The sequence below is a fragment of the Scyliorhinus canicula genome, chromosome 12 (genome assembly GCF_902713615.1).
Source record: "Scyliorhinus canicula chromosome 12, sScyCan1.1, whole genome shotgun sequence".
Classification (NCBI taxonomy): domain Eukaryota; kingdom Metazoa; phylum Chordata; class Chondrichthyes; order Carcharhiniformes; family Scyliorhinidae; genus Scyliorhinus; species Scyliorhinus canicula.
Genome location: NC_052157.1, coordinates 130,676,310 through 130,703,352, shown reverse-complemented (window position 1 = coordinate 130,703,352; position 27,043 = coordinate 130,676,310). Strand labels below are relative to the sequence as shown.

General features: G+C 44.5%; 1 protein-coding gene across 3 annotated transcripts in view; it reads right to left on the bottom strand.

Moving 5' to 3' along the window:
* Window positions 1–10,482: 10,482 nt before the first annotated feature.
* dhrs11a (dehydrogenase/reductase 11a) overlaps window positions 10,483–27,043 on the bottom strand; it is a 67,906-nt gene continuing 51,345 nt past the window's right edge. For 2 of the 3 annotated variants that reach the window (XM_038814140.1, XM_038814138.1), the window contains exons 3-7: window positions 25,934–26,028; window positions 20,229–20,358; window positions 18,532–18,624; window positions 16,926–16,991; window positions 10,483–12,259 (exon numbers count right to left, since the gene is read on the bottom strand). In XM_038814140.1, coding sequence (XP_038670068.1) covers window positions 12,218–12,259; window positions 16,926–16,991; window positions 18,532–18,624; window positions 20,229–20,358; window positions 25,934–26,028 — 426 coding nt within the window. In that variant the 3' untranslated portion in view covers window positions 10,483–12,217. The remainder of the gene's footprint in view (window positions 12,260–16,925; window positions 16,992–18,531; window positions 18,625–20,228; window positions 20,359–25,933; window positions 26,029–27,043) is intronic. The other variant, XM_038814139.1, reaches the window with a different exon arrangement.

Here is a 27,043-nt window from a genome sequence, read left to right as displayed (position 1 = left end):
GGTTGACGAGTGGTGAAACCTCGGTGCCGGGTGTGCAGTCCCTGCCCCTACCCCCTCCCACAGCTAGCCCACACGGGCACGTGATGGAGTGTCCGTGATGATCTCAGCGGCCATCAAGGTGGATGGTTCAGCTATTGCCATGGGTCAGACTCTCTCTAACGATTCTGAGCTCACAGCTCATCGCAGAGCGGGCTGTCATCATTCCACATGGCACTGATCACACCCACTGACACAGCCATCAATGTTGTGCCATACCGTCTGGACCCAGTGATAAGGGTGATGTCGAAGTGGAGCAGTGTACACTGAGAGGGGGTGGGGGGGTTTGTGGTGGTGGAAGTTGTGTGTTGACCCTCTGCACGACGATCGATGCAGGTGGTGGTTTGATGTTCAGCGGGGACGTCACATGCGATGCGTGAACCGTGCTGCCACCAAGGCGTCGCGTGCCCGCCGTCCTCGCCGGGTCTGTCGTGCCGCCTCCTGGACATCACCAGCACCTGGGTCGTGTCTGCGTGCTGCGCCCGCCACTCTGCCAGCCTCCTCCTCCTCTGTGCTGGCACCACTGCCACTAGCTTCTCTCTCCACCTCCTGCAGCAGGTCATCTCCCCTCTGCATCGCGATGTTGTGCAGCGCACAGCAGACCACTACAATGCGAGCGACCCTTTCGGCCTGGTACTGCAGAGCCCCTCCGGAGTGGGCCAGGCACCTGAATCTCATCTTCAGGAGGCCAAGGCAGCGCTCCACCACACCCCTGGTTGCTGCATGGGCCTCGTTGCATCGTGTTTCCGCATTGGTCTGAGGCCTCCGTATAGGCGTCATCAGCCAAGACCTCAGCGGATAACCCCTGTCGCCTAGCAACCAGCCCCTCAGCCGGGGGGGACGTCCCTCAAACATCGCAGGGATGAACGACTGCGCCAGTATGTAGGAGTCATGCACACTCCCTGGGAACCTTGCAGAGACGTTCATGATCCTCATGTGGGGGTCGCATACCACCTGGATATTCATGGAGTATGTCCCCCTCCTGTTTGTGAACACTTCCTTGTCCACAGCAGGCGGGCGCATGGGGACGTGAACACAATCGATTGCCCCCTGCACCCTCGGTATCCCGGCCACGTTGGCAAATCCACGAGCTCGTGAATCTTGACTTGCTCGGTCCTCGGGAAAGGTGATGTAGCGGTCCGCGATGGCATAGAGGGCATCGGTCACATCCCGGATGCATCTGTGGACCGATGACTGGGAGATCCCGGAGAGGTCCCCGCTCGGAGACTGGATGGAGCCGGTCGCATAGAAGTTAAGAGCGACCGTCACCTTGATGGCAACCGGGATCGCGTGTCCTCCCCCCGTTCCACGTGGGGCGAGGTGCGACAGGAGTTGGCAGATGTCACCGTCTGCCTACTCAGCCGGAGTCTCCTCCTGCAGGTGATGTCCGTCATTGTTAGGAAAGAGACCCGGACACGGTACACCCTCGGCTTTGGTCGTCGCCTCTGGCGCCGTGGCTGCACCCTCACTCTCTCCTCTTCCTCTTCCTCCTCCTCCCCATGCTGCTCGACGACTGGCGACTCCTCGGCCCTTCCCTCTGCTGCTGCAGCTGGCCCTGCATCCACTGCGGGTTGTGGGTGTGGATGCTGCTGCATCTCCAAATGCAGTAAAGCGGCCCCAACCACTGCGCAGAACATAGCCGTTCTGTTCACATACATTTGTGCTAACCTACAGAAGGGTGGTGGGGGCAGAGAAACGGGACATGTTAGACGGAGGTTAGTCGACACCTCGGCAGCCGCCTGCCACGGGATACCTGTGTGTCCCGGTGGCCTGGTCGCGCTGCTGACACGCGGGCAGCCTAACCCCTGGTCACTTTCTGCATCCAACGGACAGTTAACTACGTCCTCCTCACGGGTGCGTCAGTGGCCTGTGTCCGGAAGCCACAGGGCAACCAGCGGCCGTGTCCTCGTGACTGGCACGCTGGCAGACATTTTGTTACGGGGTTGGACGGCTCACTCTCTACCTAACCCCCCCCCCTCCGTCTCCCCCACTGCCCCCTCCGTCTCCCCCACTGCCCCCTCCGTCTCCCCCACTGCCCCCTCCGTCTCCCCCACTGCCCCCCCCACTGCCCTCGCTCTGGACCCCCCCCCTCCAGTTCTCAGGGATGCCTTCCCCGTTGTGGACAGACTCGAGCAGTGCGCTGAGCGGTGGGCTGAGCGGTGTGCTGAGCGGTGCGCTGAGCAGTGCGCTAACCTCCTCCAAGCAGTCGTCAGCCAGCACGACTGGTTGACGAACTTAAAAAGCAGGTGTGTTTCACGACGTGCAAACAGGGCGCCATGACGTCGAGACTTCGGCCCATCTGGGCCGGTGAATAGCGGGGGGGGGGCTATCAGTGGCGATTCTGGTCGTGTCGGGGGCAGGAAGGAGGCGTTTGTCGGGAATGGCGACTCCGAGATTTTGTGGGGTTCGGAGAATAGCGGGAGGGCTTCGGAACAGCGCCGCTGTAAAAATTTCCGACGCCCGCTATTCTCCGAACCGTCGTGAGTCCGGAGAATCTCGCCCCTAGGATTTAAAATACTTTTTATTTATTTCCAAACAATACTTTAATCCGTGATGGTGTGCAGATAGTTTGGGTCACGTTTAGATCAAAAAGGTGTTATTGGGGGGTCTTGAGAAACATTATGGTAGATAAGTTCCCAGGGCTTGATGGGATATACCCCAGGATGCTGAGAGGCAAGGGGGGACATTGCTGGGGCCTTGAGAGAAATCTTTGTATTCTCACTGGTTACAGGGGAGATCTTAGAGGATTGGAGAATTGGCAATGTTGTTCCTTTGTTTAAGAAGGGTAGCAAGAATAATCCAGGTAATTTGCCTTACGTCAATGGTAGGGAAATTATTGGAGAGGATTCTTCGAGATAGGATTTACTCCCACTACTTGGAAATAAGTAAATGTATCAGCAAAAGGCAATTGGTTTTGTGAAGGGGAGGTTGTGTCTCACTAACCTTATTGAGGTTTTTGAGGAAGTGAAAAAGATGATTTATGAGGTAGGGCAGTGATGTTGTCTACATGGACCTCAGTAAGGCCTTTGACAAGGTCCCTCATGGCAGACTGGTACAGAAGGTGAAGTCGCACAGAAACGGAGGTGAGCTGGCAAGATGAATACAGAACTGGCTCGGTCATAGAAGACAGAGGGTAGCAATGGAAGGCTGCATATCTGAATGGAGAGTTATGTCTAGCGGCATCCCTCAGGGATCAGTGCAGGGACCATTTTGGTTCGTAATATATATATATAAATAAATGATTTGGAGGAAAATGTAACTGGTTTGATGATTGAGTTCGCGGATGACACAAAGGTTGGTGGAATTGCGGATAGCGATGAGGACTGTTAGAGGATACAGCAGGATGTACATCAGTTGGAGACTTGGGCGGAGGGATGGCAGATGGAGTTTCATCCAGACAAATGTGAGGTAACACATTTTTGAAGGTCTAATACAGATGAAAAATATACAGTAAATGGCAGAACCCTTAAAAGAGTATTGATAGGCAGAGGGATCTGGTTGTACAAGTGCATAGGTCCTGAAAGTTGCAACGCAGGTGGCGAAGGTAGTCGAGAAGACATACCTATAGGGGCAGCACAGTGGGTTAGCCCTGCTGCCTCATGGCGCCGAAGTCCTAGGTTTGATCCTGGCTCTGGGTCACTGTCCATGTGGAGTTTACACATTCTCCCAGGGTTTTGCCCCCACAACCCAAAGATGTGCAGGCTAGGTGGATTGGCCATGTTAAATTGTCCCTTAATTGTAAAAAATGAATTGGGTACCCTAAATTTATAAACAAAAAAGAAGGCATACGCATGCTTGACTTCGGCCGGGGCATTGAGTTTAGAAACTGGAAAGTCACGTTGCAGTTTTATAGAACCTTAGTTAGGCCACACTTGGAATATAGTGTTCAATTCTGGTTGCCACGCTATCAGAAGGATGTGAAGGCTTTGGGGAAGGTACAGAAAAGATTTACCAAGATGTCGCCTGGTATGGAGGGCATTATCTATGAGAAGAGGTTGGAGAAACTTGGTTTGTTCTCACTGGAATGACAGAGGTTGAGGGGTGACCTGATAGAAGTCTACAAGATTATGAGGGGCATGGACAGAGTGGATAGCCAAAAGCTTTTTCCTCAGGTGGAAGAGTCAATTACTAGGGCATAGGTTTAAGGTGCAAGGAGCAAGGTTTAAAGAAGATGTACCAGGCAAGTTTGTTTTACACAAAGGGTGGTGGGAGACTGGAACTCGCTGCCGGGGGAGGTAGTCGAAGCTGATACGATAGTGACTTTTAAGGGGCATCTTGACAAATACATGAATAGGATTGGAATAGAGGGATATTGTGTCACGTGAGAGTACCTTTAAGAAATGTGTGTTTAAGAAATGTACCTTTAAGAAATAGGTGTTTACCAGTGATGTCAGAGTGTGGGTCCAGCTGGGCTGTCAGCTTTTTACTTTCGTTTTAGACTGTTTGCTGCAGGGTGTGTTTTAGTTTTGTTTTCAGTGTTGGAGCTGAAGCCAGACAGAGCAGGTGTACTGTTGATCTCTCTGCCATGAAAAGACTATCTCTTGATCATTTGGTGAATTCAGAATTACAAATGTTTTCACTAGTGAATGTAAACCTGATGTGATGTAAACCTGAAAAAGGTTAACTTGAGTTCATAGAATAAACATTGTTTTGCTTTAAAAAATAAGTTTCCATTTCTGCTGTACCACATCTGTAAAGTGGGCCGTGCGCTCCCCATACCACAATCTATTAGAAGTTGTGGGTCAGGTAAATTCCATGATACACTTTGGGGTTCTCTAAACCCTGGCCCCTAACAATGATCTCCGGAAGGGTCAGATGGGTAGCATGGTTGGTGTAGGCTTGGAGGGCCAAAGGGCCTGTTCTGGGTGCTGCAATTTTATTTGTTCTATCGAGAAGTTGTATTTAACAGTGTAATGATCAGGTGAGAAGGGAGGAACTGGCTCCCCTGAATTCAACTTCCTCAGTTGGGTCACAGCTGATTCAAGTTCCCTCTTCACAAGCATATGCCTTTTCCAAAGCAGAATGCATTTAACTATTTAAGCTGGAAGCAATAAGGAGCCAATCAAACAAGGCTTTCTTGAATTAAAGGGTGAGAGAATTTATTAACCACGAAAGCATAGGAAAAAGTAGTGAAGACTGGACATCAAGCAATTAGCCCTCATGCACAGTCACACACGCATAAGGAGTTAAGAGTCCAATAAAAAGATAAAAGGATATATGGTTAAGTGTCTTTTCAGATTGTCCTTGAGGCATAACTTTTAAACATTACGGCTAATTTAGGTTAACTGGTTTCTCGGACACGGTCAGATGTAGATTATTACAGAATCTCTTTGTAGGAAGGTTTCTGATTTCTTGAACTGGTAACACTTTTTATGAAAGAGAAAGGGAGAAAGAGCAACACTTTCAGTTGGTTTCCTTTGCTGACAACCTCCATGACACTACCTGTGCTCCTGGCAATCTCTCTCTCCAGGGGCTGCAGCCTTGTCTTGAAATGCTACATCCATTGTGTATTTTCCAGGGGGCTTTGGTTGAGTATATCTGTGGTAGCCACTGCTTCAATATACCTTACTTTGTATTTTAAGGGGGTTGAAAATCTGTTCCTTTTCATCCATATTTGGGTGGAATTAAAGTTGTCTTATCTGCTGGCTGGCAGTGTTTCCATTATCTCAATGGGATTACAGCTGCAGCCAGAAAGAAAAAGGCGTTTAAAAGTTCTTGTTTTCAAAACACCTTTTTAAACAATTCTGTATAGGTCAGCTAATGAAATTACAGGTTGAGATCATTCGAGCACTAGTTACACCATTGTGGCAACAGACATGTAACAAAAATGAGCCACCACAAATTAAAAAAAGAAAAAATTCCAAGTATTCTGAAACTTTTTAGGTCATTGTGCCAGTCCCATTTCTGTAAATGTATCCATCCCACTGAATATCAGATTTAAAAATACACCCTTCTTTTCTAGCTTACAAGAGACAAGAAAGAATCTGAAAGCAGCATTGCAATGGCAAGCAGTGGTCAAGTGTCAGTCAATACCATGGCTGCAGGTTTACCTCAGTTACATACTCATTCACAATGTGTACCTTCTCAGAAAGTCAGCACCATACAATTAATATATGCTATAATGCCCCATATAAACTTCAATATAAACTTATTTTAAAGGAGGGAGGAGGGAAAAGTGGAGAGAAAAAGTTCACTTTGCAGGAAAATCCTTCCAGATGTGGAAATTTCTCACCAAGTTCTCCAATGTAATAACAAAATACATCAAGGCATGTTTTAAATATTTATACATAGGGTACTTGCAATGCAAAATCGTAACATCTTATAAACTTTAGAAAGAAGCAAATTTATGAGAAAATCTGGATTTTGGAAAATGAAACATACTTGTGTATCATTGCATTGTAAAGACAGCATAGATTCTAATGCCCAAATTACCCAATGATCACTGAGGTTTCATCATACTGAGTGTTCAAAATATTCAGCAAGGTCCAGGTGGTTATTTATATCACAACTCAAGTAATACTTAATATATTTTATTAATTTAGCAGCATTAGTTAACTTGCACAGAAACAGCACAATAATAGTGTTGATTAAGGAACAGTTGAAAACTCCAGCCTACTTGAAACCAGCTCCAAATTTGAAAAAGTATTCTCCAACAGTTCAAAATATAAATTTGTGCAGCTAAACTACTTAAATTAAGTCTGTTGCTTAAATAGTCTGTTAAAGCAACCTAATTAATTCTAGGATATTTTTAGGTGGATATAGGGTTTGGGTCTTCTGTCCATACACAGGCTTGAGCACTCATTTCACATCATTACTCCAGATCGGTCTTTATGAACTACAAAAACGAAATCAATGGAAAGGGGATTGCAGAAGTGAATTTGACTTAGCCCCAAGAAAGGCTATTTCTTGTGGCTAAGAGATCATATAATATTAAAATGATGGAGGTTTCAGACAACAATCTGATGACAAAATAAAAGACCTGATCAGACAGTGCAAGCAGGTTCCAAAATAAGCAAATTGAGTTCAGTAGGTTTCACTGGGCACCAATGCGGATGGTGGACACTGGTGTAGAAACATTATGGCCTTGCAAAATACGACAAGATGGAGGGGATACACAGGAGGTTGAACTGTCTTTAGTGACATGGACAGAAAAGTTGGAGATTTCAGTATTTTAATGAATCATTTTTGAGGGAGATAGGCCTCGACTCCAGATTATCTTTCGTAACAATTTGTTAAAAGGTCATGAAACATTATGGTGACAATTATGCATCTTAAATTGGGGTGGTACACAATGCTGAACTAATTACCAAACAGTGACAAAATAAAAAGTGGATCCTGGTTCAAAGGCATAAATTTACTATACAGTTTTCTGAAGAGATAGGTCTAGTTCAGTGGGCTAGACAGCTGATTTGTAATGCGCGAGTAACTGAGAATTCTCCCTCAGTGTACCCGAACAGGCACGGGAATGTGGCAACTAGGGGCTTTTCACAGTAACTTCATTGCAGTGTTAATGTAAGTCTACTTGTGACAATTAAGATTATTATTATATATGCGGTTTAGGGGGTCCCTTCTGGCTCGGGACACAAATTAATAGATATGCTTTGTGGCAAATATTTTATTTAAACATTATAAAAAGATGCAGCAAATAGAATAAATAAAATTAAGCACTTTTATCCATGAACAGGAAAATTGCATAAAACTTTAGGTGTGGGTGGGGGCAGAGAGAGAAGACTCCAAAGCCCCGATGATGCGAGAGGGGTTTTCGACATTGTGGTACCGTTTAAAATTGGAACAGGGCTTGCAGACATCTTTTGGTCCTGCCCCTCCTAAATGACAGCATAAAACACACCCTCTCCCCTCCTTTTTTTGACCAAGTGTCAGAAGATCTGGAGAGATAACCTGCCTGTTTCTCTGGGGTGAAAAATGTAGTTTTCAGTCAGAACCTGCCACTTTGCAGATTGTACTTGTATGTTTTGGAATGGCTCTGGATAAAAGTTTGCTGTTTCAGTAAGAGTGAGTACAAACTGTGAAGATTACCAATGAGTTAAACTGTTTGCCCTTCTAACACCAAAGGGTCAACTCCAGCCTTTATATACAAAGATATCCTGAATATACGTGACATTTGACTTTGAAAATGCAGTAACCATGACACACAAATGAATTAGGTCACTTAGAAGTGATGACATGACTTGCGTGGCCAAACCTGATCTGGAAAAAGCCCAATGAACATGACATTTCTAGCCGCAATGCTTGACATTAAATCCAATCTCTGTATTAAAGAACCTTTGTGTGTCGAATCATCAAAAATCAGCAATCACACATGCAATGGTAGGGCAAAACATTCAACCACCTAGTACGGTTTTGGATAACGGTGCCGAATTATACGCCAAAGCCCTTCAAAATGTCTTCCCACTTTATGCATTGGATTCCATCAACTATCAAATCAAAATATTTTGTACAGAGTAACATATCAAGTTGTACAATGAGGCCATCTGAGAATTTATCATAGCTAAGGAGGTAGCCCTGACAGCTGATAGATAATAAAAAGACTTCACAGCTGTGTTGGACCGCAAGTGTGGCTTTGGTCTTAGATTGTAAGAGCCACAGAAATAAAAAGGATCACAGTAAATTCTGCAGCATCTGTGCTGAATTTTACAATGATTACTTTCCAAGGAGACAACACATCAGAAATTAATCTTCATATGAACCGCTTAATTATTATTTTTATTTTATTATTCAGAGAAGAATACATACAGATCTTTTTGTCACAGGGCACTTAAATAAAACAGGGATGGTTAATATAGTTCAGCACATTGGTGGAACATATTTTTTGGCTCTTGATAACTTGGAAGCATGCTTGGAGTTTGGGTAGTTGGGAACAGTATGTGCTTATATGTGAAGGGGATCTAATATGGTTAGGTCATTGCGCTTCAATTAGCTTTAGGTACTCAATCTTCATAGTTATTCAATTTCTTACTGATTCAACATTTCTATGTCTATTATTTAGGAACACCGCACAGAATGTGTCAGCAGATATTAGAGTGGCTACCAACAATTATATAGAATTCAGCAATCTTCCTAGAATATTAATGTGAAAGCCAGAAATACCAACTGGGATGCCAAAGCTTGAACCAGGTGCCCTTCAATTTGGATGTGTGGGGAAGAGCACGTTAAACATAAAAAGACAATTGGATGGCGATCAAACAGCCTTTATGGAACGCTCACTTGGACAGGTAGCAGAGGACAGTCGACAATACTCTACACAAGTGATGGTATTTTAGTCAATCAACAACCATTCCAATCCTCACCTGGCTTTCACACGCATGCATTTATCAACAAGAGTAGCAGGGTAATGATCAGTATAAGGAGCGGAGCAGAATTTCCCTTCCTTCTTTAACTTTCTCTGCCCTCCCCCACCCCACCTTAGAAGAGGAGATGAGGGTAGAAGGAAAATATACAAATACCAAACAGAGTTGCAGGGGAAAAGAACAGAATGTCAGCAACTTGAACTGGGAAATCTGTAGCACACTTCAGTGAAGAGTGGCCCAAGTTTTATCACACATATCCCCTTTCTTTAAATGATCAATTTTATATCAAAAAAATAAAAATACTAATCATGTAGGATAAGGCAAAATCTTGTGTCATAATCTTGTACATGAATTATAAGTGAAGCCAAGACTGCAAAATACAAGACGATTTACTTAAAAGTTTAAGAGCTAGAATCATAGAATTTACAGTGCAGAAGGGGGCCATTCGGCCCATCGAGTCGGCAGCGACCCCTGGAAAGAGTGCCCCACTTAAGCCCCACCTCCACCCCATCTCAGTAACCCAACCTAACCTTTTTGGACACTAAGGCAATTTAGCACGGCCAATCCACCTAACCTGCACATCTTTGGACTGTGGGAGGAAACCCGAGAGCCCAGAGGAAACCCACGCAGACACAGGGAGAACGTGCAGACTCTGCACAGACAGTGAACCAAGCTGGGATTTGAACCTGGAACCCTGGAGCTGTGATGCAATATTGCTAACCACTGTGCTACCATGCTGCCCACAAGTAGTCCGATAGTGGCTTTTAGGCCATTTGGCCAATTAAAACCAAGAAATAGACCAGCTGTCATCTTACAGAATTATCTCAGAGCAGTTCATTCCCCATTTGTAAAAATTACATTGAGCATGCTCTCCATCTGTTGGCTTTCACTGTTAAAGTGGCAATGCCACAGCGTGAAACCCTGATAGGGTCATATTGTCAAAACTGGAAAGAAAATGGTGTTCCCAAAACACAAACTTGTCCTTTTTGTCGTATTGGAGTTAATGGGACTTGGCACAGCTTTAATTAAGTCAAATTATTAAAACCATTGCAATTTCCTCACATGTGTATAGTGAAAACACGATCATTGCAAGTTGCTCATTTTGTCGGAGAAAGAAAAGTGTCTTTAAAATGTGCACTTCCTTTCTTATTTTTATTCATTAGAGATAAGTGAACTGTGAAGTAAATTGGCATCTGGATTATCAGATAACATATTTCTGGGTGTCAAGCATTTCTGGAAAACAGTTGATGTCCCAAACAAGTTTGCATTCGACCATTTAGGTTTTACTGTTATACTGCCATATGGTAGCTAGCCCCTTTGAAATAAAGATGATGTCACTTGGAAAAACGTCACCACAGACAAGGCTACAAATGTTTATAACTTATCATTGCAGATGTGCACTCGGCTATTATACGGTATTCTGGGTTAGTTGAGCATTCTATGTAGTATTTAGTGACTACGAATGTGGCTTTACTTAACATAAAAACAAATAATGCTGGAAATGCTCAGCAAATCTGGCAGTATCTGTGGACAGCGAGACAAAGTTAATGTTTCAAGTCAGTGTGGCTTTATTTGCCTGTTGTGGTATATTCCAAGGTGACATCACTTTCAAAGAGCCACCTTACTGCAATCTCACAGCAAAACTTGACCATCTCTATATAATGAACAAGGTATGGCTTCAAGTGGAAGAGAGTAGAGATACTATTATAAATTTCAGAATGACACATTCCTCAGCGGCAAATCTTTATGGTGTTAGTTGTACATATCCCATTCTAACAGCATTGTTGAAATTATAAAGAAAACCTAATAGCAGGAATTTTCAGTAGGCAAATTGAAGTATTACATATAGGTGACAACCAACACTACTGAAGCCCAGTTGGTCTAGAATTCAATAGCATTAAACCACGAGAGAAAAGTCTTTTAGTCTTAAACAAGTTGATGGTGATCATAGAAGGCAATGGGCGGATGTCTTTCACTAAGCCACTAGATGCAATCATTATTGCTCAGCCGTCCTCAGTACAAGGAACTTAGAAAAAAGAAAATAGTGGAATAGTAAAAATTAAATTAAATTAGTGAGAATCAAAAAAAAAAGAGGAACCTTTGATTTGTTTTGGATCCTATTGAGTGCCCTGTTAACATTCTGTGATTTAGGCTTTTCCTTTTTAAAAAAATTACATATAAAAACTAGATAAACCTATTTTTCCTGGTCCATAATATTATTCTAATCCATAATGAAGCAGCAATGAAAACATATTAAAAGTAATTAATATCATCACTATGTAGCAATGAGACTGGTTACTTATTACAATCAGTTATCAATTACACCCCGTAAAATAATCCTTTCAAAACAGTTAACATTTTCACCCGACGGTACCAATGGATTATCAGTGCAAACCAGAGTGGAGATCAACAGATATGCACACCTACAAGTAGTCATATAACTGTCAGCTTGGTTCAACATAAAACAAATGTCCAAAAAGATGGAAAGCCAGGCGTTCAAGAATCATTTTCTCCACATAAATGTATGCAGCACAATCATCCTTCATATTTTTTTTGCATCGTTACTGCTACAGTTGGCACTAAAATGATCGGCAGCAGTCAGAAGCAAGCGACATAAAATAAAGTTAAAAGGTTTGCCTTCACATAAAATAATTCAAACATGTTCTGCTACTGCAGCAGATCTCTCAATACAGGCACACAACATTTCCTTGGAGAGTATGAAAGGTGAATTCTACCAGTTAGGCAGGGCCAAATGAAATGGGATGTCACACAACCCTTCGCATCACATTTTTGTTTTTAAAACTGTCCAGCAGAGGTCTCATGCCGTAACCTATTTTGCTGATTGACAGCTGTGGCTGCTCCTTCTTTGTTTGCTATGTCCACTGCTCTGTGGGCCTCATCTGAATGTCTCCAATCTGAAGCCAAAGCAGAATTAGTAGTCAGTTAAATAAATCCAATGCATACTTTTAAATTATTCACAAAGTAGATGTTGGGAGTTTCATAAAGCTTAGGTAATACTAAACTGCATTCCACTTTTATGCCAACGTGTATAATAGGGCGGCAGAACTTTTTTTAAACTGAGGAAAGAAGCAACAGGAATTTTGGAAATGTTATTGTAGAATCCCAACAGTGCAGGAGTCCACACCGGCCCTTGGAGAGAGCAGCCTATTTAAACTTAAGCCCACACCTCCACACTATCCCCCTAACCTCACCTAATGGTTTGGACACTAAGGGGCAATTTAGCATGGCCAATCCACCTAACCTGCACATCTTTGGACTGTGGGAGGAGACCGGAGCACCCGGAAGAATCCTGGAGCTGTGAGGCAGCAGTGCTAACCGTTGTGTCACCGCGCCTTAACACCAGAAACAACATTGAGCAGCAATGAAGGCATTAAATATGAAGAATCGTGCTCTATATTATGGGGTGGCAGGGAAATATTTCACATAGGTAAGTAGAATACATCCTTTGCAAATTAACTGTACGAAATATGTGACAATGACAATCTGAGGGGCAAGGGTAGGATGCATGTATCAGAATGAGGAAACGAGTGGAATGCGGCAATATAAATAATGAAAATGAAACACATGCTTAGACAGCCAAAAGCGAATGTCCATGAGGACCAAAGACAGCTGTCACTAATCCATTGGCTGCTTTCCCTGTAAGATGGTGTGACAGGTGAAAAATCTGACCATTTAAAATGCTGCTAATAAACTTAATTGGAGACCTGGCTATCGGACATGGCTGGCTTCCTCTGCCTGGAGAAAATTAAGTTCGCCATGAGAGGGTCTCTGTTAGGGTTCGCCCGGTGGTGGCAACCATTCGTCGTCTTCCTCGCAGAGAATTAATCGTCAGTAGAAGGGGGGAGGGTTAGGTTAGCCTAGATTAAGGGGGTAAGCAATGGCAGGACCTGTGGGAGAGGGAGGTGGTATTTGCACTATGTTAATATTTTCCTTGTTATGTACATTGTTGATTTTGTTGCTGTGACAATGCCAAAGAAATACCTCAATAAATTGTTTATTAAGAGAAAGAAATTCATTTGTCAAGCTTATTCACTTCTTTGTAAGTTGCTGCAGTTCGCAATGTCAATTATCCCTCCTAACGGGCAGCACGGTGGCACAGTGGTTTGCAGTGTTGCCTACGGCGCTGAGGACCTGGGTTCGAATCCCGGCCCTGGGTCACTGTCCGTGTGGAGTTTGCACATTCTCCCCGTGTCTGCGTGGGTTTCGCCCCCACAACCCAAAAAGATGTGCAGGATAGGTGGATTGGCCACTCTAAATTGCCCCGTAATTGGAAAAAATAATTGGGTACCCTAAATTTATTAAAAAAAAATTATCCCTCCTAACTTGGTGTCATCCTCAAATTTAGAAATTGTGGGTGGGATTCTCCGATCCTGCGGCTAAGTGTTGACGCCGTTGTAAACGCCAGCGATCCTGCGTCGCACAGGGGGGCCAGCACGGCACTGGAGCGCTTCACGCAGCTCCAGTTGCCGATACGGGCGCCAGCATGGCTGGCGTAGGTCAACCGCGGATTTCCCCCCCCCCCCTTCCCCTCCTCAGCGATTCCCTGACCCGGTGCAGGGTCGGAGAATCACGCCCTGTGTTTTTGATTTGGAAGTTTGAATTGTAAATAAAAGTTATGATCCTGACACTTTTCCTTATGTGATCCCACTTTGGGTTTCAACTTTTTCTCTACTGACACATACCTAGTTACGAACATTGGACAGGAAGAAGCCATGTAACACCTCCCCCCCAAGCCTTTACCATCCTTCATTGAGATCAAGGACTAATCTGCAACCTAATTCCATGTACCTGCCGTTGCCCCATATCACATAATAACTTTGGATAACGTAAAATCTATCAATCTCAGGCTTAAAATTAACAAGTGATTTGGCTTCAGTTACTGTTTGCAAAAGGCAGTTTAAAACTTCTACACTCCTTGTAAGCAGTAGTGTTTCCTAATTTCAGTCAACAACCAGAATCGACTACACCACCATTTTGCCGTTTCAATATCATGGAAAATACCATAGCATTCGCCAATATACCACTTGTGGTAAAATGTACAGCAGCCTTTAACTTAGGCCCGAAAATCGGATACTTTAATTTGAAAATTGGACATTTCAAATAAAACCACAGCCAGCTGCAACAAACAGCCTGATGGGAATTTGAATTTCATCAACTTTGAATACACGGAAACTCAGACAAGCTGCGAGGATATGTCTGGACTTGCCTTAACAATCACCCATCAAGAGGCAATTGGCTCTATTCATGTGGTTGAGTAAATCAATCATCCATTAAGAGATAATCAGCTCTATTCATAGATCGATTGTTTTGTGTAGACATGGGGCGGGATTCTCTCCTACCCGGCGGGGTAGGGGGTCCCGGCGTAGCGGAGTGGCGCCAACCACTCCGGCGTCGGGCCTCCCCAAAGGTGCAGAATTCTCCGCACCTTTGGGGGCCAAGCCCTCACATTGAGGGGCTAGGCCCCCGCCGGAGCAGTTGGCACCACGCCGACTGGCATCAAAACCGGCATAACAGCCTTTGACGCCCGGGCTGGCCGAATGGCCTTCGCCGGTTTGCGCATGCGCCGGTGCATCAGCTGCCGCCGCCACCGGCGCGTGCGTGCTGGGGGATTCTCTTCCGCCTCCGCCATGGTGGAGGCCGTGGTGGCAGCAGAAAAAAAAAGAGTGCCCCCACGGCACTGACCCGCCCGCCGATCAGTGGGCCCCGATCGCGGGCCTGGCCACCGTGGGGGCACCCCCCGGGGTCCGATCGCCCCCCCCCCCCCCAGGTCACCGGGGCCCACTCGCGCCGCTGATCCCGCCGCCACCAGAGGTGGTTCAAACCACGGCGGTGGGAGAGGCCTCCCAGCGGCGGGACTTCGGCCCATCGCGGGCCAGAGAATCGCCGCAGGGGGCTTGCCGCTCAGCGCGGCGCGATTCCCGCCCCCGCCAATTCCTGGGAGAATTTCTGTCACGGCGGGGGGGGGGGGGGGATTTTCTGCGGCCCCGGGTGATTCTCCGACCCTGCGGGGGGTCGGAGAATTTCGCTCAAGGTTATGTACAATGTACCAGGAATTGGAGCCGCGATGTCCTGCTGGCCGGCCATTAGCTACTCCATTGCATGGTGCCACTCCCCACTCCCATCGTGTGACCTAATCGGCTGGGGGCCTGAAAACATTCTGGAAAGGTACAGGGTGGGGTATAGGAATCAAACCCCTGGAACTCCCAGCAGCAAAAACCTTTCTTTTTAAAATTCTGTTCATGGGACATCAATGTCACAGGCTGTGCCAGCATTTATTGCCCATCCCTAGTTTCCTTTGAGGAGCAGTTAAGAGCCAACCACTTTGCCGTGGGTCTAGAGTTACATATAGGTTACATATACCAGATAAGGTTGGCATATTTCCTTCCCTAAAGGACATTAGTGAACCAGATGGATTTTTACGACAGTGGACAATGGTTTCATGGCTAGAATTGTAATTCCAGATTTTTATTGAATTCAAATTTCACCATCTGGAGTGGCGGGATTTGTTTCTGGGAACCCAGCGCAATATTCTGGGTCTCTGGATTACTTGTCCAGTGACAACACCACTATACCACCGCCACCCATGCAGAGGTAATCCAGGCGACTGACCAGTGGAGCTGTTATTAGTGGGATAATTTAAGGGTACTTAATTTAACGGTAATTTACTGTTTGTTGAATAAAATTATATGATTTAAACACGTGCCTTGTCCTTTGTTCTATAAAAGGTACTTGGGCAAAATGTTTGGTTAATAAACTGTTCGAAGTATTTGAGATTTTACAGACACAACAGACTGAAAGCACCAAATGTAGGTCTTGCTTAAAACTCAATACCCTAACCTCTACTCTTGTGCTCTATTCTCATTGAACTGCATTGGCTTCCTGTCCCTTAACACAAATTCAACTGTTTCACCTTTACTTACAAGTCCAACATAGTCTCGCCCCAATTTGAGTCCTCAGACATCTGTCCAAACTTTCAACCCTGGTCTCCTTTGCTGCCCTGCTCATTGCTTTATCTTCTGTAGCAGCCCTCAGCTGTAACAGCTCTACTCTTCAAACTTCCTTACAGTTTTAAAAATCTGCTCAAAGCATATCCTTTCAACTATGCTTTCGGCCATTTTCCCAGCTTTCTATTACGGTTCTGCATGGCTGCTTAAATCATCTTTTTAAAAAAAATAAATTTAGAATACCCAATTAATTTTTTCCAATTAAGGGGCAATTTAGCGTGGTCAATCCACCTAGCCTGCACATCTTTGGGTTGTGGGGGTGAAACCCACACAAACACGGGGAGGATGTGCAAACTCCACACGGACAGTGACCCAGAACCGGGATCGAACCTGGGACCTCGGCGCCGTGAGGCTACAGGGCTAACCCACTGAGCCACCATGCTGCCCTTCCTGTCAATCACCTTGAGGCATTTCCTGCATTAAATGTTCCAGAAAAGTGTAATTGCTGTTTAAAAATAAATGGACGGAAGGATTGAGAAATCAGGGAAAGGATTCTCATTGAAACTAGTTGTGCAATGGGATATTAACCAGTAGCCGATGATGGATTGCTACTTGCCTGAACATGAAGGGGTGCACTCAAGATGTAAACAACAGCACTGGCCAAATCCTCTGCCTTTAGACACTAAGAAGAAGATTACAGGTTGTCAATAAAGTTAGAAATGCAACCAAATAGAAGACAAAAATACAGTTAGTACTGAGTATGGTTTAGTACTGTGCTAAAAGTGTAGTCTCTTTTCAAGGAAAAGTGGATAAATTTAGAAGCAGGTGGTGATACAGGGTTCGGAGGAGACAGTACGGCAAGTTTTGGATTGCTCCAGCAAAAGGCTAGCCCAAGTTTGATAGGCATAACAGCCTATTTTGTGCTGTAAAGCTTAATAATCCTTAGATTTTTTTGGGATCTCATTCGCTGATGATTTTGCTGAGTATGAAAGATAGCTATCTGAGCCTTCTTGTTGATAAGACATTGCAATATATTTCACAAATGGTTCCAGTTTAAGCTAGGAAAGATAAAATCCCTCAATATGGACCAGATATGGGTTCCAGGTTCAAACACCACTTGGATCTTTAATCATCAAATCATTTTACTCTTCAATTCACCGCACTTTGGGGTGCTTTGTTGATAGACGTAGTTCCGAAACTTAAGGAAACCAACAGGCTGAGCACTAAGCATTTTCTTCCAGCATTGTTGTGGACTTTCTTGCCTTTCCCGAGGACATTTAGAAACAGCAGGAAGAATCCAGTTCATCAGTTATAATACCAAGAGTCTTTATTATTTGATTATAATTAACAAATGGTAAATTCTACCCACAAGGTGGTGAAATGTGGTTGTTGCTGATTGCCACTCGGTGCCATTTTGTTGTTCCTTTTGTCCATGGTGAACTAGAAAGACAAGCCAGCTGGAATGGTTCAGAGATTTTGCTGATTGTCCATCCTTAAACAAAGGGATATGCGAATTCTCCAGAATACTTTGAATGTTCATATTTAATTAGGTGTTTGTTTGAGACTTTGGACTGTCCCGAGTTCAGGATGCCAAGGACCACATGATTTGCAGTGGCCATTTTAATAAGACTACATTCAACATTTTAAAATGTAGAATGAAAGTTCATAATATGCTAGAACATGACAGACAGGAAATGATGGTAAATTACGTAAACCAAAATAATTGATTCAAGTCAAAGTGCATGCTGATTAATCTACAGTCTTTTTTTGCTGTAGTTTCTATCGTGCCCAGTTGTTCCATGCCTGTAATTAATGTCCATAGAGCTTCCTTTCATTTTAATTACCTCGTCCCAGTCTGGCCCATATCTCTCTATTCATTTTTCCCTTATAGATGCTTCAAGCCTCGCCTTAAATATACCAATGCTATTTGTTCCAACTGCTCCATGTGGTAGAAGATTCAATTTTCTCACCCCTCTCAGTAAAGAAAATTTTCTTCATAATTTCTGATGTCACATGGATAGGAGTGAAAGATTCATCGAGTTACATGCAGCATTTCATTAAGGTTATGCTTTGTTTCCTCCTTCCCATGTTTTCAGGTTACCTCATGCCATGTATCAGTGTTTAAACAATCCCCTTTTAGGCCTCAAACACTTGAAAGATGACCATAAAGTTGACAACAGACATAACAAGAATTTAAGTGCACAGCAGTTTGGCTTCCATACCTTAAGGTTCTCGTATGTTGCGGCAGCCTTTTCTGGGTCATTGTTATAAAGCCTAAATGCAAATTCTGTTTCCACCAATCCTGGAGATACAGACTGTAAAGGACACAAAGCATATTTACTACAAAAACATCAACATGCATTTATATAGAACCTATAATGTAATGAAACATTCCAAGGTGCTTAATAGGAGCATAATCAGTGAAGAAAAATTGATAACATGGAAAACGGCTAGACAGACGAATGCCCAGCATTTATTTGTTAGTTCATTCCCTTAATGCAAACTGCATGTGTGACACAAGCTCATAAAACTATAACTTTCTCTGTAATGGTACCAGGATAACTTGGCAGGGGTGAAGAGTCTATCCCTGGGTCCATATCCTCGCAAGAATATTGACTTTAAAAAAAATCAAAAACGATTATTTTTTTCTGTAAAAAGGAGAATGCTAAACAAAAAAGGAATCCCACTGGATTTTCCTTTCTCCTTCAGCAAATAGAGTTGACAAACAAGAAGTCTTCTTGCACAATTGAGTAGCTCTGTGGCTTCACAACACCAGGGTCCCAGGTTCGATTCCCCACTGGGTCACTGTCTATGCGGAGTCTACACGTTCTCCCCGTGTCTATGTGGGTTTCCTCCGGGTGCTCCGGTTTCCTCCCACAGTCCAAAGACGTGCAGGTTAGGTGGATTCGCCATGATAAATTGCCCTAAGTGACCAAAAAGGTTAGGAGGGGTTATTGGGTTATGGGGATAGGGTGGAAGAGAGGGCTTCAGTGGGTCGGTGCAGACTCGATAGGCTGAGTGGTCTCCTTCTGCACTATGTTCTATGTGCTATAAAGATCAGAGACACAGATAGGTGGCACAGCTGGAGGGCTCACCACCTCTAGTGGGGCTCACTCACCTCTAGCACACTGACGGCTACTACACCCTGATATTTATGGTGAGAGAGAGAGCGAATGGGGTTGGAAACTGCTAAACATTGGTTTCTCCAACTTCCTGTTCAAATTAACAGCAGGATGCATCTTAAATTGCTGTGCTAGGTTCATCATTTCATAACCTGTCTGACTGACAGCCAACTACTGTCAGGCAGGAAAGCCTGCAGTACCAGGCCACAGCAAAGGAGAAGAAGAGGGAGGGAGAGATTGTGGTTCAGTGGGGTAGGGTTGCATAGAACATAGAACGTACAGTGCAGAAGGAGACCGCTCGGGCCATTGAGTCTGCACCGACCCACCCAAGCCCTCACCTCCACCCTATTCCCGTAACTCAATAATCCTTCCTAACCTTTTTTTTTGGTCACTAAGGGCAATTTATCATGGGGCAATACACCTAACTTGTACGTCTTCGGACTGTGGGAGGAAACTGGAGCACCCTGAGGAAACCCACGCAGACACGGGGAGAACGTGCAGACTCCACACAGACAGTGACCCAAGCCGGAATCAAACCTGGGACCCTGGAGCTGTGAAACAACTGTGCTAACCACTATTCTACTGTGCTGTCCCAGAATGACCAGGGCCACCACAAACAGACTTCAAACAACTGGGAAGCAAATGGCCGAGTTGTTAAATGTGTTGAGTGCATAGTATTTTGTTAAACAGACCATGAGGCTCCCAGGTTCAGCCTATATTTACTAACCAATCATTGGGTTAAGTTTACATGATTGACGAGAGTCCTCTCCTTTCATGACAACTTGTGCAATTCTTACCGTAACTCTTATGTGCGTCTTGGTTTCTCGGAGCTCGTGCCTTAACCCCTCAGTCAGGGCAGTTACTGCAAACTTTGTAGCTGTGTAGAAATGGGTGGCTGAGACTGGGGCCACTCGGTGGCCACTCATACTAAAATGGCAGAAGAAGGGAGAAGAAATGGAGTCAGGTCTGCAACAGCATGTAAGGTGCCAAATAAAGCTCATAGACAGGACCTGGAGAAATATACGTACCTACACAAATTTATCATGGCTTTATTCCATGGAATGTAAGGTGTGCAAATGAGAATTGGCGCAATTACATTTACAAAACAAAACCAGCTGGTTGACGAGCATCTTCAGACGGGCTATTTTCATGTAACATTCCACTGTCTTTCTAAAAGGTTTCAAAAGAAGGGAGAATAAAAAAGGAAAAAACTATATGTGCTACAAAATAGACATGTGTCTTTGAAGGAATGGAGCCCAAAACGGTCTCTTTTGTGGATGTTTAAAGATTTGTAAGTAACAGAAGCATACATAGCCCTAGTAAATTATAATGCAGCAACGCCTGTGGATAATCTGCGAGAACGACATGGAATTGACAACACCAGAACAGTCACAGTAAGGCAGGTTTGTGCAGATTTGATTAGATTCTATTGGCTATTCCTCAGGCAGAATGGACAGTCTCCTGAGATTAATAAAATATAGTTGGGATTTTGGTAGGAATTGTGGCCAAGTTGTGTTCCGTGTTTTCAAGAGAGTCTCTGGACTAACCTTTAAACTGCAGCCATTTAGCTGCTTGCTTGCTATTTTTATAAACTTATCTCAAATGCAAAACTATTAATTTGGCACCAATATTTCTGGACACTGAATAATAGCACATTCCACAAACATTTCACAGTGGGTTGTTTCCTCACAGGAAGTACAGTTTAAACACTTGGTGATGTAGGAGTTTTATGAGCGGTCGAGTGGGCATGAGATATACATATTTAAACTGCACGCTGCCTCGAAATTACTAAGCACCAGTTATATTGTTGCATAGATTTATAGAGAGGACAGATTTGGTTTTAAGAAGACAAGTGACAGTCCCATTTTGGCACACAGATTCAGATTCTCTTGCCAGCATCCACAACTGGAATGTACAGCTTTAAATCACAGGCTTGTACACTAATAGACTCCAGTTGTTCTTAAATTCTTCATTTAAATAGATCACAGAATTGTTACAGTGCAGGAAGAGACCATTTGGCCCAACATGTCTGCACTGACCCTCCGAATGTGCAATTCAAAAGGAGACCGTATTCGTTCACATCAACGACTCACATGGTAATACACCTCATACCTCAGCAAAGTTCGATACATGAACAATGCAAAAATGAGACCCTTCTGTTGGAAGTGGAAGAAAGAGACGGTTCATCAAGAACCAAGAAAAAGAAATACGAGATTAGAGGATGATTCAATGAACAGTTAAAAAATAACAAACACTCTTCGAATGTCTGGCATGAAATGGATTATTTTAAGTAATAATTCACAGCAATGACGAGCATGGATTTTGCTCTTTGCTATTGTACAATGTCAGACTTTAAAACAAAACAGCACCTCGAGACTTCAACAGCAGCTGACCTTTCCTATTAGGCTAAACCACTTCATTTTATTGCTTATTGCCACAGGTCTGGAAATACCTTCTGCAATAAATCAACCCGAGTAACAATCTGGGTACATTAGGTACATACACACTCATCTTTGAAGGTCAAAAAAAATGCCACACTCGCAAGGCTTCATCACCACAAAATTATTCATTTCTTGTCTTTCAGTATAGAGATTTGCACTTAAATTAATAATAAACCAACAACTCAATGAATTATTTTTTGAGTCAACAACAAGATCATCATTCACAGATTAAGGAAGAAACACTTTCCTTACATATAGTTGAGGGGCGAACTGGAGAGTGAATTGATTGTAATTTTGCTTTGCACAAGCTGAGCCTCAGCATTTAATCATCTAAAATCGTTGTACTCTCCATAATGAATGTAGTAACAAGAACTGTATTTATGTAACAGCTTTAATGTAGCAAATTGCCTCAAGGTGCTTAACATGAACATTCTTGCACAGAACGTTACACCAAGGCAAAGAAAGGAGAAATTCGGGCAGACTTGATCATAAGGTAGGCTTTAAGGACAGTTTCAAAGAAGGAAAGAGAGCAAGAGAGCTCGAGAGGAAAAAGAAGTTCAGGAGGGTTGAATTTTAGTCCTTAGGACATGGTACTGGAGTGCCTCTAATAGTTGAATGATTAAAATTAGGGTTGCCAGAGGGCAGAATTGAAAGTGCACAGATATCTGGAGCAGACTACAACCTCTCAGGAACTCTTCACAATACCATTCAATTCTGACTTGGTTCAGCCTGATTCGGGAAGCTGGTGCCATTTCCACACTTAGTTTGGAGCTAAAACTGCAGCCAGTGGAAATTGGGGGAGGTTCAATGGTGTCATCAAACCCCAACTCGCATAACTAAAGAAAAGCGGTTCAAATAGGTAGCTACCCATCCAGAAAAAAAGACCGGAAGTATAAGACTGGTTGGGTATGCTATCGGTTGTCTTTTAATTATCTAGCTGCCTGGTTTCTCTGTGCAGGTCTTCCCGGTGTTTTACCCAACGGAGTATTTAGTGTTCTACACTCTGATTTTTTTTTTAATAAACAATTTTATTGAGGTAGTTTTTGGCTTTATAAACAGTTACAGACAACATCAGAAAGGAAGCAAAAAAGGCAAAAATGTGCAAACAGCCACGTACTTTCAATACTTCCATCGTAACATATTGCACAAGCCCGCTCCCCTCCCACCGGTACTACCCGCCATATTTACCCTCCTACTCTACTCTACCCCCTCCTCCCCCCACCCCCCTGCTGACGCTCACTCTCCCGCAAAGAAGTCAATAAATGGTTGCCACCTCCGGGTGAACCCCTGCACAGATCCCCTCAAGGCGAACTTAATTTTTTCCATCCCCAGGAAACTCGACATGTCCGCAAGCCACCACTCAGTCTTCGGGGGCTTTGAGTCCCTCCACGCCAATAATATTCGTCGCCGGGCTGTCTGGGAAGCAAAGGCCAGAACATCGGCCTCTTTCTCCCCCTGGACGCCCGGGTCTTCCGAAACCCCAAAAATTGCCACCCCTGGACTCATCACCACCCTTGTTTTTAGCACCTGGGACATGACCCCCGCAAATCCCTCCCAGTGCCCCCTCAGCTCAGGGCATGCCCAAAACATGTGAACATGGTTCGCTGGTCCTCGAACCATGCGCATTTCACCTGGTCCACCTAGCGCATTTGTCCTCTATCCCGAAAAATTTGCTCATCCGAGCCACCGTCATATGGGCCCGGTGAACGACCTTAAATTGGATCAGCCCGAGCCTAGCACATGTCGCGGTCGAGTCCATCCTACTCGGGGCCTCTGCCCACAGCCCATCCTCCATTTCCCCGCCTATCTCCTCCTCCCATTTAAGTCCCAGTTCCTCTGTCTGGGACCCTTCCTCCCTCATGAGCACCCTATATACACCCGAGACTCTGCCCTCCCCTTCTTCCCTCCCAGAGACTATTCTGTCGAGGATCCCCATTGGCGGGAGGCGCGGGAAAGATGGGACCTGTCTACGAACAAAGTCACGCAACTGTAAGTATCTAAAATCATTTCCCCTTACCAACCCAAATTTCTCCTCCAAGCTCCTCAAACTCGCGAAGCTCCCTTCCAGGAACATATCACCCACCCTTCCCGCCCCTGCTCTCCGCCATACTCGGAACCCCCCATCCATACTGCCGGGGGCAAACCGATGGTTGTCGCAGATTGGCGCCCAGACAGACGCCCCCATCTCCCCCACATCCGCAGGGTCGCCACCACCACCGGGCTGGTGGTGTACACTCTGATTTTTAAGACAAAAGTGAATAATAATGGTGGGAGGCTTTGTAAACTTTTGGCTTAATTTTCAAATGAAAAAAGACTGAAAATCGATTACATAGCCATGAATTGGAGCAACATATAAATCGGGGTGTTTGAGGCATAGTACTACTATCTCCTTCTGAGATGATCATTAAACACCGTGGGCGGGATTCTCCATTAGCTGATGCCAAAATCGCGAAATGCAATTGGGCGGCGAATAGGTTCCGCCGCTAAAATCGTGATGGGAGCTGATTTGACGCCAAATCGCAATTCACCGTCACCTCGACAGTAGCGTCAATGCGGTCCGGACATGTAAACACAGTTTGCATGTCATTAGCGTGCCCGACCCAGTATTCTCCGGGGCCTCCGAGATGCTCCACCTCCGATGGACCAGGTTCTCTATGGCACGGTTCACTTGTGCTTTTAAAAATCGTGAAACCGAATTTGTGGCTGCTGAGGGAGGGGTGTATGGAAAGTGTCCAACATCGCCATAGTTTGCTGACAGTTGTGCCGCTGGCCGGGGAGCTTCTGCCAGGGCCGGGGGAAGTAGCAGGGAGTGGCCAGGTGGTGGGCTGTGGGGTCGGAATGGACGGACATGGAACACTATTGCCGCAGCCAACAAGGCAACCATGCAGCTACAAGCGCCGCAAACAGTCCATTGTGAACTTAGGGCCATGGGTCATTTAGGTGTTCTCCCAGGCCACACCCCTCCCCCCCCCCCCCCCCCCCCCCCCACTTGGTGCCCTCTGGCCCGCACTGACCCATCAGCTGTATGGGTGCATTCCAGTGCATACAGCGCCATTTTTCTGGCTGGGTTGAGTATGTGTGGGGAGTGAAGCATGCATATGCGGTTGCAGCTTGTCAGCCTCCCGAGTGCAAATCACGAACCCAATGAATCCCGCCCCGTTTTTCATTGGAATTAATTGTATTCAATGTGGCGCCGGTGCTTGCCCCTCCACAGTTGCTGAATCGATCCAGGTTTGGTGCCAGTTTTACGGTCGTGAAAGTCCACGAATTCTGCGTCAGCGTCAACACTTAATCTCAGAAACGGAGAATCACGCCCTGTCCCCCCCACCCCCCCTTAAATCACCCTCACTTCAGCTCGAGATCTACAGAGCACACTCTCAGCATTCATCCTGGTTTCTTTTTAATTTTTACATAAACATTCGACAGTGAAAGCATCATCTAATAAGTAAATAGCAATCAGCCCGCTGTGCATCAGGCGCTATTTGGCCGGCACAGATTGTGTACACATGGTTTTTAAAAAAACTTGAAACAAGAGAACGTACGTATTTAGTAGGACAAAGTTTGACAGTACTATGCTTTCATCTTAATAACATGAAACGGTGGTTTTGGAATCCTCTTCAGCAATAAAATTGATGGGTCTGAATATCGTATTTTTTGCAGGATTTAATCGGGGGATCGTTTGGACCAACATTACTTTACATATGCTATCACTTTCACTGACTCAATAAATTCTGAAAAAGAACTTCATATTCTGGAAAGGGCATTTTTTTGCTCAATGCTGCTTTAAAGCTGAAGGTTTGATTTTTGGGCTGCGCACATCAACCACAATGTTTATATCACACTTAAATGGGCACCATGAGAGGTGGTTATAAAATAAAAGGGAGAAGAAGAAACATGATGTCATTCAACAATTCAATCCCCTTGAATATGACACTTCTTCAGAAAAGTTCATCTACTTAAGAGTCATATTCAACTCAAAACGTGAACATATGACGGGTATTTCCAGCACTTTTGGGTTCAGATTTCCAGCATCTACTTCGCATTTAATTTAATTCTCTTACCTATTTATGTTAATAATGTGTCCATCATCAACATTCCGCTCTTTCATCGATTGGTAGGCCTCTCGAGTGCAGATAGACACTGCTATCACGTTAACCTGAAACAAAGATGGGAGACATAAGTTCATCACCCTTACAGATGACCTTCTACAGGTTCACATTTGAAGTTTCTTTGGTAAAATCTACCAGAAATGTCATAACTTAGTCATCAAAAAACAATTTGATAGATTACAAATCTTTTTTATTGATTAACAACTGGTTATTTTTAAAGCTTTAATGTGGCGATGCCGGCGTTGGACTGGGGTGAGCACAGTAAGAAGTCTTACAACACCAGGTTAAAGTCCAACAGGTTTGTTACAAACACTAGCTTTTGGAGCACAGCTCCTGATGAAGGCGCAGTGCTCCGAAAGCTAATGTTTGTAACAAACCTGTTGGACTGTAACCTGGTGTTGTAAGACTTTTTAAAGCTTTAAACACCGAGTATTATGGTCACTGGAATCATCATCGCTAGTATTGAGATCCTACCTTGGAGGTGTGGTGTAAAATTGCCAACCTATTTTACCGGCTAAATTTTTATTAAAACAAAATATGAAAACTTGGGAGAGCTGCCCCATAGAGTAGTCAAACATCAGCCTTATACTTATGGGTACGATTCTGTCAATGTTCCAGACTCCTCCATCATGATTACTGGGTGTGTAAATTCCACTGAAAGAATAGACTGATCAGAGGGGAGGTACAGTGGCAAACAGTTGGGAAGTAATAGCCCTGGTTACCCTCACCATCAACCCCAGACCCAAGACGTCTCATGGCTTTGGGCCCAGTATGGATAAGGAAAACGTTTTCTGATCACTTCTTGCCACCCTCCTCTGGTGAATTGATACTTTTCCATTAAAGCAAATTACTGCAGATGCTGGAATCTGGAACAAAAACAGAAAATACTGGACAATCCAGGCCAGTCTGACAGCATCTGTCAAATGACAAAGAACCTTCCAGACTCGAAATGTCAGCTCCCTTTTCCCTCCACAGGTGCTGTCAGACCTGCTGAGATTGTCATGTATTTTCTGTTTTTGATACTTTTCCACGTTGATCTCCAATTTTGAAGATGCACTAAGG